The sequence below is a fragment of the Carassius gibelio genome, chromosome B7, assembly GCF_023724105.1.
Source record: "Carassius gibelio isolate Cgi1373 ecotype wild population from Czech Republic chromosome B7, carGib1.2-hapl.c, whole genome shotgun sequence".
In the NCBI taxonomy this organism is placed as follows: domain Eukaryota; kingdom Metazoa; phylum Chordata; class Actinopteri; order Cypriniformes; family Cyprinidae; genus Carassius; species Carassius gibelio.
In genome coordinates this window covers 27,928,661-27,941,221 of record NC_068402.1, presented here as the reverse complement: position 1 = coordinate 27,941,221, position 12,561 = coordinate 27,928,661, and the positions used below count along the sequence as shown (strand labels likewise).

Below are 12,561 nucleotides of genomic sequence, written 5' to 3'. Positions count from 1 at the left end.
AAGGTCATTAATAACATTGAAAACATTGAGTACTAGTGAGCTCTTGTCAAGATCTCACAATCAAAGTTGTACTCTTTTGGTTTTCATCAATAGATTTGTTGGCACTATCAAAGAAGTTCATTATTAGATCAAGTCCAGATCAAATAGGGTACAGTAATCAGAGATGCACTGGAGTTAGCTGAAATGAAGATATGTGAATGTGTTAGTCAAAGACCAGTTACTTGTGTTTGATCTTTACAGTTCCTTTGTGAAAAAGAAGTACACTTTAGCATACACTGTGAACTGAATGTATGTTTTCACACATTTACTTGATTGACATTAAACTGTATAGTAATTAGACAGTCGTGTATGGCAAACTAAAATATACTTTAATGTCATTTCAATTGTCTATATTTTATGCCATGCATTTAAATTTGTATTTGCACATTTGTAATGATGAAGTTGCAATTTAGTAAAGCTGTTTTATGAGACGAGTCAAGGCAGAAATAGCCAAAAAACACGGAATTACAACAAATGCCTTAATTAAAAAATAAAGCTACGTGAAGTAAAAAAAAAAAAATTTTTATCCGGTTCTCTGAAACGAACTGTTCAAAAGAACCGATTCGCGGAAATGACTCGGACTTCCCATCACCAGTGAATCATACTACAGCGCTTTGGCGTGAACGAAATTCCCCGCCTCCTCTAGAGAGAAGAGAAAAGCAGACTTCACTCGAGGATGTTGAGATGCTCAGCAGATACAACAGGACCAAACATCTAGAGGCTTCACATACACTGTTTCAATAAGTTGCACGTTAAATCAGTAGATCAGATCGACTTGAATAAGAAATATTCCTCTTCCAGGGGCAAACCATTTCACACTGGACTTTCAACTGATCCTGCAGGAACGCAGAATCTCATCTGAAACAAGCTTTTGCATTGGGAATCTGATGCGTAATGGTGATCTCCAGAAGACGCTGACTATCTAAGAACTGTCTGAGAAATTGTTTTCATTTTAAACAAAATAATAATAATAATAATAATAAAAATGCAAGTCATTCTGTTGGTCTCCGTCGTTTTAATTTGCGTCAAAGCTGCTCTCGCGGACACTAAGCTGAAGTGTTCCGAGCGCTGTGATGTGAGTAAGTGTCCGAGCCCGAGCTGCCCGAGCGGGTATGTGCCGGACCGCTGTAACTGCTGTCTGGTGTGCGCGCACGGAGAGGGAGAGCCGTGCGGCCGCAAGGACGATCTGCCCTGCGGGGACGGGCTGGAGTGCAAGCACCCGTCTGGAAAAAGACTGTCCAAAGGCGTGTGTCAGTGCAGGTACAGCAGTAAAGTGTGCGGCAGTGACGGGAACACGTACGGGAACATCTGCCAGCTGAAGGCCGTGAGCAGGAAAGCGCTCCAGCAGGGTCTGCCCGCGGTCACCAACCTGCACAAAGGACCCTGTGAAAGCAAGCAAGGTAAGTGATTTGTGTATAGCAAGAGGAATAACTTTATATATCAAAAATGATTAATGTCTTGATTTATGCAGAAATTAATAATTTAAAAGGTTTACAGAAATAGGCTACAATAACAGTATTGTTTGTGCTATAGAATCATAAATTAATACATGCCGGGGTTTTTTTTTTTTTTGGTTAAATATTTAAGTTGTTAATTATTCATAGTTGTGTGGCAAAAGTTATCACCAATACAGTAATAGTTGGACCTAATAATGGAATTGTGGTCACTGTGGTAAATGGGAGGGAAAGGGAGGATGGGATGTTGGGAAGGGAAGGATGGGATGTATGCCATTAGACTAAAATCTCTTCATTAGTTTCTAGAATGCCAAATACTCTTAAACAGGCGAGACTACCCCAAACCTTAGCAATTTAAATAGGGACGTACTATATGTTTCTGGGTCAATCCACAAAAGGTGCTGTCCCATATTAACATGTAGACTAAGACTTTTGAGTAAAACAGTGTGTGAATACCATACATGTAGTGTCATGATCTTGAGCACAAGGCTAGTTCTCAACTGTTAAAATATCAACCCTGTTACCACCAGGGCACAGTGATTTTGCAACCAGCCATGTTAATTTTATACAGCCTATTATAATCTTTATAGATGGCACAGTGCAATGTATGTATTACCACTGAAATATATTCTTTGAGTTATAAAATCCAGAAAAATGTAATTTTATAAAAAAAAAAAAAACATTTATTATAAATAAAACAATTGAGTGAGGTTTTTTCATTCAAATTTATGTAGCACCTTAGAAAATTCACATTGTTTCAAATCAGCGTCACAGTATTGAGCAAGGATATAACGAGGTTAATGATGCCAAGTTCATCAGAAGAATTCAATCCAGCAGTTCAGTTGATTCATTGTTGATTCAGGTAAGTTCAATAACAGTGTCAGTGTTTACATATTTAATTAAGGTATAATAGTAAATAGTGTCATTACTCAGGCTCCAACCAGTTCATTGTTCATTTAAATAAGTTCAATAACAGTGTCAATGCTGAAATGGTCATAAGTTATGTATAGGCAGATCTACAAATGTCCATAGTTTATTATTCAGCTTAGTTCAGTTCAAGTTTTGTTTTCATCTAATAGTGTGAGTGCAGTTTACCTCAATTCTGGGGACATTTTTGTCCCCAAAGTATAGTTCAGTTAACACACACACACACACACACACACACTATGAGTCCACTGTGCTTTATGTGCCATACTCCATTAAGAAGATAACATCCTTGAGCTCCTCTAGTGAACATCACATAGCATAACTCCACTGATAACCAAAAGAGCAATTGTAAGTGTTTGGAAGAGTGGGACCATGACTTCAAACTTCACGTGCGAATGGCAGCTGCAGAGAAGTTTGGAAAATAGGGCTGCTTTGTGCTCTGCAGACCGGGCATGATTTCCTGTGGGGTTCTCAGTGGAGGTTGCACTTTTGCTCTGATTTTGGACAAGACCTCATTACCAACACCCTATCCTTTATAATTTTTAAAGGAAATATCAAACTGCTTCCAGATCAGCAGTAAAAAGCTCTTTCAATGGTGACAGGAAAAGGGAGGAGGCACCTTATTGGAAATGGTGCCACCTCTCTGGAGACGCGTTATCAGTGTGAAGTGACCTAGAATTGATTTAAAAGGCTATTGATGGGGTGAAATGATCAAGAGAGAAAGAGATGGGCTTTTTAGGTTAAATATTTAGGTCTGTTAAAAAAATGATTCAGCAAAACCAGGTTTAAAGACATCCGTCTGGTAGCAATCATCCACCCATTAGTTACTGTTGGCCTCTGCAATGCCACTGGCCACACTGATGTATATATGTGGTGAATAACCCGGTAGCGAAGCAAGCAGCAAAACTGTAAGCAAAAGAACCCACAGAAAAGCCCATGGCTATTTGGAGAGCAGCAAATCATTACAGCATTAAATTTCACCTAAATTATAGTCTATCATTCTATACAATTTAGGCTACTAAGTCAAAAGCCACAAAATAAAACCCTAACCTTCGTAATCATTGTATTAAGCAACCCATTGCCTTAGAAACAGATGCTGGCCATCATCTTTCCACCAGATTGTGTGATCAGCTGTCTCGTCTTTTCACCACTCCAGACTGGAAAAAATGAACGAGAAAACTATTTAGAACATATTTTTATTGGACATTCATCTTTGGTTTATGCCTGGCCAACTTTGGGTCGAGTGGCATTTCTCAGTATTGTATGCGATTGTCTAAATGAATTTGCACACACTGCCATTGGGAGTTGACTAACTTTGCAGTCATGAAATCTGAGAGGTCACAGCTCTGTGATGCAGCTCTACTGGAATGTGCTTTTATATGGGGTGTTGCATTTGATTAATGATTAACAGTTGAATTGAACAGTGTAATTCATTGCATGCTTATTTTGGTTTCTAACAGCTTCCAGATTATAAAGCTTAAATATGTTCATCCAGAAAGCCAGGAATAAAGCATTAGAAAATACATATTGATGATATTTGGCTTATATATTTACTTATATAAGCTTATGTATTTACACTTTACCATTCAAAAGTTTGGGGATCAGTAAGATTATTATTATATGTATTTTTTTCAAACATGACAAAAAATATATGTATAATTTTACAAAAGATTTCTATTTCAAATAAATTATTTTCTTTTAAACTCTCGACTCGAGATCACAGTTTAAAATATATATATATATTTTTTTTTTTAAATGAAGCAGCACAACTTTTAGCATAATGCACAATTGTGCAAACATTTGCACAATGTAATAACAGTGTAAGAGATTAGTTGCAGTACTTTAAGCAATAAACTGTACTAAATTAGTTGATTCTTGATTCTTTAATGACTTCAGATTTTAGGTTAGTAGGACAACCAGGGTGTGCACACAAAGGAATGATGGCTGTGCCAACACGGTCGCAGGAAACGGCAGTCAAGGGAAAAACCACCCTGATGTTTGCAGAAAATAACATGCCCTAATTACTAGGACTTTACACACTCATCATTCTCTTTCATACATACTGCATACCCAAATCAAGCATGCACACGGATAAAAGCCACCTAGTGATTTTAGACCCAATTTTAGAGGAACATTTCCTGTCCGTGAAAAGACTTTCTCCAACTATCATCATTGCATACCATCTGAATCGGCAGGAAAGTAATGCACTGCATGCTTGCTAATCATGCCCTCTTGAGCCAGAAAAGACATAAAAAGACAGTAGCTGCAATACAGAAGAAAACATAGAGCTGGTTTTGATCATTTTATAAATTGGAATTATTAACATGACTAATTCTTTCTGCTAGTATAGGTCCTACACAGGCCACCAGCCCGAGATACAAATTCAACTTCATTGCTGACGTGGTGGAGAAGATCGCCCCTGCTGTGGTGCACATTGAGCTGTTCCTAAAGTAAGCCCAAACACTTGCAAACACTTTCATGGTGTGGCAGCCATCTGTATGGCGCTTTAAAACCATGGGGAAGTGAGGGAGGTGCCTGGCAAACACAGCTGTGTGAGGGTCATTTAGCCGAATACATTCACAACTGCTTTTGCCAAGGCTAATCATTTGTGAATGATGTCAGAGAGTGTGGCATGGGGACACTGGGTAAACAAATCTTTTATATAGGGTTGCTTTGTCTTGGAAACATATACTGTATATATATATCTATGTGTGTGTGTGTATGTGTGTATGTGTGTGTGTGGGGGGGGGGGGGAATTAATGTTTTGAAATACAATAAACCCTTCGGAAAAAAATGGTGCTTTGTTGCATTAAATGTGCACTGTTAGTGTACTTCAAATCTTAAAAAACATATAGACCAAACTGGTAACCATTTATATATGGTGGCCTTTACTACTACAGTATGTACTGTACTTACATAAAAAAGTACAAGGTGGGATAAGGGTAAGTGTAGGGACAGGTTTGGTGGTATGGGTAGGTTTAAGAAATGTGTCCAGAGTAATTATTAGTGTAATTACAGAAATTAATAACAGATGTAATAACATGCAGTTTTTTAAAAAAAAAATATAAGTATAATTTAAAAACATATATGTAAGTGCATTGTATCAAATGGTTCATTTAAATGTAAGTACATAGTAGTTAAGGCCACTCAATATAAAGTGGGACCAAAACACTGCACTTGCAAATAATAAAATATTATAATATTTTAGTTTAGAAAGTTATGAAAAAATATGAAATTATATTGAAATATTTACTACTAAACCAAGTTCTACTAATAAACTTTAAAGTACTTTTAAAAATAGTGTTCTTAGTTCAGTTAACAGCATTTTATATAAACTTAAACTATAATACATTTTAACTGATCTGCTGTGAATAATGCAGCTGAGTGTCTGAAAACTTTATATTCCTTTTGCACTTGTATTATTAGTATATTACAGTATATACATATATGTACACTATGTTATTTCCAACTCCAAGTAATCTTTTTGAAAGTATGTAACTTATAAGTGTAACTTATAATCAATGCAAATGTATGAAACAAAATAATGAGAGCCTTGTATTTTCGCTTTTGCCCACTAGACACCCCCTCTTTGGCCGGACGGTCCCGCTGTCAAGTGGTTCAGGTTTTGTAATGTCAGAGACCGGGCTGATCGTGACTAATGCTCATGTGGTGTCCAGCACCACATCTGTTTCGGGTCATCAGCGACTCAAAGTACAGATGCGTGGTGGGGATGTGTATGAGGCCACTATCAAAGACATTGACAAGAAGTCTGACATTGCCACTATCAAAATCAATCCGCAGGTAAGAGATATCTTCTCCTTTTTGTACTCCAAGACCTGTTTTTATAATACAAAAGTCAAATGTGTTTACTGAACTACTTCCTTTGGCAGAAAAAGTTGCCTGTTTTATTGCTGGGTCACTCGGCAGACCTGCGCCCGGGTGAGTTTGTGGTGGCTATCGGCAGCCCGTTCGCCCTGCAGAACACAGTGACGACAGGAATAGTCAGCACTGCACAGAGAGATGGAAAAGAACTGGGTCTCCGTGACTCAGACATGGACTACATCCAGACTGACGCCATCATCAACGTAAGACACTGAATAACCAGAACAACACATGTTACTGCTGTTGCATAAGAAATCCAGACAACCTCTGAAATTCATTTCTGAAATCATATTGCATTCAAGAAGTGTGTATGTGTTGAACGACACTATAAAAAAATAGGAAAATAAGAAAAATCCCTTTACAAAAAAAAAAAAAAAAAATCAAAAACTTATATTTTATTAATAGTTATGCTGCTTGCTGTCGGATTATCAGAATTTATTATCATAAATAATTATTGAATTACTAGAGTTTCCATATTTGCTGCCATTATTATTTATAGTTTTCATTTGCAATTATGTAGCAAAAACTTATTTTTTTTTTAATTCTTTTTATTCTAATTTATTTGATAAACAGGATCCAAACCAAATATCCTAATATTTTTGATGAAATCTTGTCAATGCCATACTGACAGAAATATTAGCTTGTTAATGTATTAAAATATTCCATCAAAGTTAAAGCTACGTTTACACGAAAACGATTTAGTCAAAAATAGAAAAGTTTTTCCCTTGCGTTTTAAAAAATGTTCATGTATACACGACAACTTTTTAAAAACAATTTGCATTTACACATATCTGTGAAAATGGCCAAAAACACTATTAGGTATGCTAGGCCAGTAGTTGGCGCTGTCACCTTGTTAGTGAACAGTACCTGTAGGGAAGTGACGATTATATGTTGGCTGTAATATTGGTGAAGTTAATCCACACTTTGCTCAAAAAGCGCTAGCAAAGTCTTGAGCAGCAACAACAGTATAATGTATTTCGCCATTGTTGTGTATGTTTGTTCGCATCTGCCTTTAAAATCGAAACATACTGCGCATGTCTACATACCTATCACGTACTACGCATGCGCATGACGTCACCGTTTTCAAAGATTCTCGTTTTGGGTGTTAACACGGAAACAACAAAGGTGGAGTTTTCAAAAACTTGCACTTTGAAACCCATTTTCAAAAATATGTGTTTTCAGTCCCCAAAACGCCGTTGACATGTTAACAAACAGGCAAAACACAGAAAAAAGTTTCCAGTTAACTTTGTAGTGTAAACGGCCCCTAAGACTGTTTAAGGAAACTAGCCAATAGCTATCTAAAATAGCTAGTAAATAGCTTCTGTTGTGCTGACTAATTACTTTGGTGAAACTGAATTAATAGTCATCCATCATCTTTAAGGCGCACACACATTAGGATAGGTTACCTCCTTCTTCACTCCCTGTGAGTCCCGGCTATCATGAGGATACTCCTTACCAGTTTAACATCCCTTTCCAAACCTTTAAGTTTCGCATCCTGGAGCTTTGCAGCACCACCTTTGCACATTACTTAGCTCAAGGGGAAGGATACTTTATAAAATTTGTACAAACCCTGTGTCGTTGTCCCTGCATGATGAGCTAGTCCTTGACAGAAAAATAAATAAAAATAAAAACTTTTTCATCCCCATATTGTGTTGAATTTATGTTTTTGTTCAGTACTTATGGTACAAGTCTAATACCATTAATATAAGGTTTGTTAAACTGTTTTGAGCGTTGATAATTAACATTAATCATCAATTCCCTTGCATTTCTGACAAATTGTTCCTGTTTTAGAGTGGAAGCTGTTTATTTGAAGTCTCAGATTTTTACTTCATTTTAAGTTTTTTTTGTTCAGTGTTTCAACATTAATGTTCAGTAGTTTTGGCATGAATCTAATCCCAGATCATGTATTTGTGAAATAGTTTGAGAACCAACAGTTAACGTGATTTCTTTCTCTTTTCTTAGTATGGGAACTCGGGTGGACCACTCGTTAATTTGGTAATTATTTCATACTGTGATGTTTCAGTTTTCTGACACTAGACTTACAAGAACAATTCAACAGATATTTTTACAAATCTGGATGCCTTTAAAAATATCCACTCTTTTCTATATGATTTGAATATACAATTTCTGCTTATCAAAAAATTCACCTTTTGTAAGAAGGAAAGACAGGTTAGGAATGACACATTGAATCAATACAACGACAAACATGCTGACACTGAATTGTTCTTCTTGTTTTGTCTTCTATAAGGACGGGGAGGTGATAGGAATCAACACCCTGAAGGTAGCTGCAGGAATCTCCTTTGCCATTCCTTCAGACAGGATTACTCGCTTCTTAAATGATTCATTAGGAAAGCAGAACAAAGGTACATGGTGCAACTTTTGTACAAGGGAATTTGTAGGGAGGTCAGCAGATGAATCATTAAATATTAAACATATTTTTTTACTTTTTGGAGTCATCCTGGCAGGATTAAATGTGTTAACACATTTGCATATTGTTTCAGAGCCAAGATCAGTGAAGAAGCGTTTCATTGGAATCCGAATGCTCACCATCACAGAAGCGTGAGTGTCCTTCACTACAGACGCTGTTGTGTATTTACACAACACATGTAAATGAACACCGCAGTGCTGTTTAGTCACCATGTGTGTGTGTGTGTGTGTGTATGTGAGGCATTCTGTCTGTCTCCTTCAGACTCGTGGAAGAGCTGAGGCAGCAGAATCCTGATTTCCCTGATGTCAGCAGCGGGATCTATGTCCATGAGGTGGTTGCTCACTCCCCTGCTCAGAAGTAAGCATCAGCATAACCAGATGCTCTTTGGTCTTTCTGTTGTGGTTAGGTTTCAGAACTTCAAGCCAAGTGGTTTATCTCTGTCTGAGCTGAGTGGATGACAACATAATGAAGATCACAATTTACTATGAAATGCAACATTTGTATAATACAGGTTTATGTAATAAATATGTTTAGAACAAGGCGATATGACACGAAATAAAATATGGGTGTTTTTTTCAAATTGTTTAATTGATTCAAGATAACGATTTTGATTTATTAACATTTATGGTAACACTTTAGAATAAGGTTCCATTAGTTAATGTTAGTTAATGTATTAATTAACATGAGCAAACAATGAATAATACATTTATTACTGTATTTATTAATCTTCGTTAATGTTAGTTAATGAAAATACAGTTATTCATTGTTAGTTCATGGTAATTCACAGTGCATTAACTAATGTTAACAAGCACAACTTTTGATTTAAATAATGCATTAGTAAATGTTGAAATTAACATGAACTAAGACTTATAAATGATGTAGAAGGATTGTTCTTGCTTAGTTCATGTTAACGAAAGTAGTTAACTAACATTAACTAATGGAACCTTATTCTAAAGTGTTACCACATTTATTAACATTATTAATAATGAAACTACAACATGATTCAAATAACATTCTCATTGTTAAATAATATAAAACAAGAAAATAGCAAATTGTAAATAAAAAAATCTAAATGTAGAGATGGTTTTGGGAGTCCCCAACAACAAGTGGTATGCATGCAAGGTCAAAAAACCCTTTCATTGTCTTATAATATGAATTTATTTTACCTATTTGTATTTTTCGGACTCTAAGTCGCACCTGAATATAAGTTGCATCAGTGCAAAAATACGTCATGATGAGGAAAAAAACATATATAGCATAGAGCGCCCTCTCGCGGCTGTAGACGGTCATGTTTTCTCTTGGTTCATTTCTCTTGGTTCATGTCAAATTAATTTTGATAAATAAGTCACACCTGACTATAAGTTGCAGGACCAGCCAAACTATGAAAAAAAGTGTGATTTATAGTCCGGAAAATACGGTATTTGCTCAAGGACTCCCAAACAATTTGTTTAAACCCCTCCTTTGCATGACGCTAATCTGCTGTGATTGGTCTGTCTCATTTTCATTTCATCATGCCTGTAATGCCTGATAAAGCAGCGTTTGTGAGCGCAGTGCTGCTTTGTGTAAAGCGTTATCAGTGAAACCGCTATTTTTACCGCTCCAAAAGCAGCACCTAGTGGCAAAGAGTGAATTAGCATTTTCATTCAGACCAACAGGAAAAGACCAACAAATGGGAGGGCAATATGCTAATGCGGAGCCTGGATAATCAGGTGCATTGTCATTGGCAGTCAGATGAGTTTTTTTTCTTTAGCTGTTATTTTTGGTGTATTGTCAACATGTATAATTCTAACATTTTATGCACAACTCAGATTCCTTGTTTGTATTATTATTTTTTTAATGAATTGTAGCAAAACATTACATTCAAATTAAATAATAAAATTAAAATAAATAAATAAATCAATGAATAAAAACCCAACCCCAGAGAAGTACTAACATATGTCAAAGTTGAGGTTTTCTTACTACATATTCTGCAAGATAGTTCACCAAAAAAAAAAAATTCTTTCATTAATGACTCACCATCATGTCGTTCCAAACCTATAAGATCTTCATTCTTCTTCTGAACACAAATCAAGATATTTCTGATGAAATCCAACAGCTTTCTGACTCTGCGTAGACAGCAATGCAACTACCACATTAAAGGCCCACAAAGGAAGTAAGGAAATTGGTAAAATAGTCCATGTGACAGCACAAAAAGGTAACTTAGCTCAAAGCAGAGCCTGTAAGATAATAAACAGGAACAATTTAGCTGATATAAATATTTTTTATACATATTTATTTATTTGGCTCCTCTCTGTGTCCGTGTCCTGGTCACCTGTCAGGATTTATTTTACAATTAGCTCTATATGTTGTCCCAGAAGTACACAACTGATGATTGTAGTGAATAATTTCTCCAAATGTGTTTCAGAGGGGGCATCAGAGATGGTGACATCATCGTTAAGTTAAACGGAGAGCCTCTGATGAGCACCAGCGACCTGAAGGAAGCGCTCAACCAAGACACGACTCTGCTGCTGGAGGTGCGCAGGGGCAACGACGACCTGCTCTTCAACATTGAGCCTGACGTCATCATGCAGTGATGTCATCACCTGTTCGAAATGTGAACCTTCGAACTTTCACTGAAGACATCGGTTTTTATCATATCAGTCATGGCCAAAGGGATGTCTAACAGTGCAACCTTCTAGAAAACAAGGACCTCTTTTACAAGCTGAGAGGAATCTAGCCTTGAGCTTTTGCAATCTTGGTCAAGTCTGCGAAAAAGAGATTTTATATGAAAGGCATTTCATAACAGCACACTCTCTTTGAAGCAGGTTTGAAGCGGAGAACGATTCTGTGCATTGCAAATATGAAAACTTGCAGTATTGGAGAGTGGGGACAGTTGCAGCATGGCTCATTTCTTCAATCAGGAGTGAGCTACAGTGATGATATTCAGACTGCACATGCTCAGTCAGCCCCTCATCTTTTCTGGATGAAATCAGACACATGTATATAATCCTCGTGCATGTGTTACAGCAATACGGGTGAGTAGTGGACTGATGTTGCTTTATTGTATTAAAACTCTGGGTTTCTAATGCAAACAGTCTATGAGAAACTAAAGCAAATACAATAAGTATTGTAGCCGTCCCCACTCTACCATATGTATTTTATAGAAGACAAAACTGGTGATATTTTATAGCCAATCCGCAATGAATCCACAATGATGTGTTAAACAGGGACAATCTTTTTAAGATTTTTTAACTTCATTGTGGCACCAGTGGCAAGAATCAATTGCTGTGCAAGGTTTTTTTTTTGTTTTTTTTTTATAAATTTGATTGATTAGAAATTTGTGACTGTCATGATGAATGACATTTTATGGTCATTTGTGTGCTCTTTATCTGCAGATATCAGAGTGAGACGTCTTCTGTTCATGTAATCTGTTTATCAGTCTGTATATGCTCATGTTCCTATTCGTCTTAAATGTCTACAGTATATTTTATGTTTTGATTACAATGTCTTCAAATATGCTCATATAATTTTCGTTCTCTTCAGCTGGATTTATGAATGTTGGACCTATGAAATAAAACATTCTCAGAAAAGAATCGCTTGTCAGACCGGTGGATGATAAATGTTGAATTTTAACAAAGCAGTCAGCTGAAAATTTTAAATGAAATAAAAAATTAAAGAAGAGACTAAATCATATTATAAAAAAAAAAAAAGCCAAGTTAAATGAGTTGTCAGGTCTAATGATTCATGATTAGTCAGCGTTTGGGTTGGAAATTCACAGATCCCGTATACCATCACATCTTTCCAGTTCACAGAGCTTTTCCTCTAGTCCTCACTGTCTGGACAGGACCTGTG

General features: G+C 36.4%; 1 protein-coding gene across 1 annotated transcript; it reads left to right on the top strand.

Annotated features, from left to right (window-relative positions):
* The first annotated feature begins 131 nt into the window (after positions 1-131).
* On the top strand, positions 132-12,302 carry htra3b (HtrA serine peptidase 3b). The gene is made up of 9 exons (XM_052561236.1): positions 132-1,439; positions 4,771-4,870; positions 5,999-6,221; positions 6,311-6,505; positions 8,265-8,297; positions 8,551-8,665; positions 8,804-8,861; positions 8,992-9,087; positions 11,135-12,302. The coding sequence occupies exons 1-9, from the start codon at positions 1,025-1,027 to the stop codon at positions 11,301-11,303; spliced, it is 1,404 nt and encodes a 467-aa protein (XP_052417196.1). The 5' UTR covers positions 132-1,024; the 3' UTR covers positions 11,304-12,302.
* The last annotated feature ends 259 nt before the right edge of the window (positions 12,303-12,561 follow it).

What these genes read in the sequence shown, in the direction of transcription:
- htra3b (XM_052561236.1), top strand. Translation starts at nt 1,025, where the DNA reads ATGCAAGTCATTCTGTTGGTCTCCGTCGTTTTAATTTGCGTCAAAGCT. An exon ending in ATTAGGAAAGCAGAACAAAG is followed by an intron (nt 8,666 to 8,803) that starts GTACATGGTGCA and finishes ATATTGTTTCAG; the next exon opens with AGCCAAGATCAGTGAAGAAG. An exon ending in ATGCTCACCATCACAGAAGC is followed by an intron (nt 8,862 to 8,991) that starts GTGAGTGTCCTT and finishes TGTCTCCTTCAG; the next exon opens with ACTCGTGGAAGAGCTGAGGC.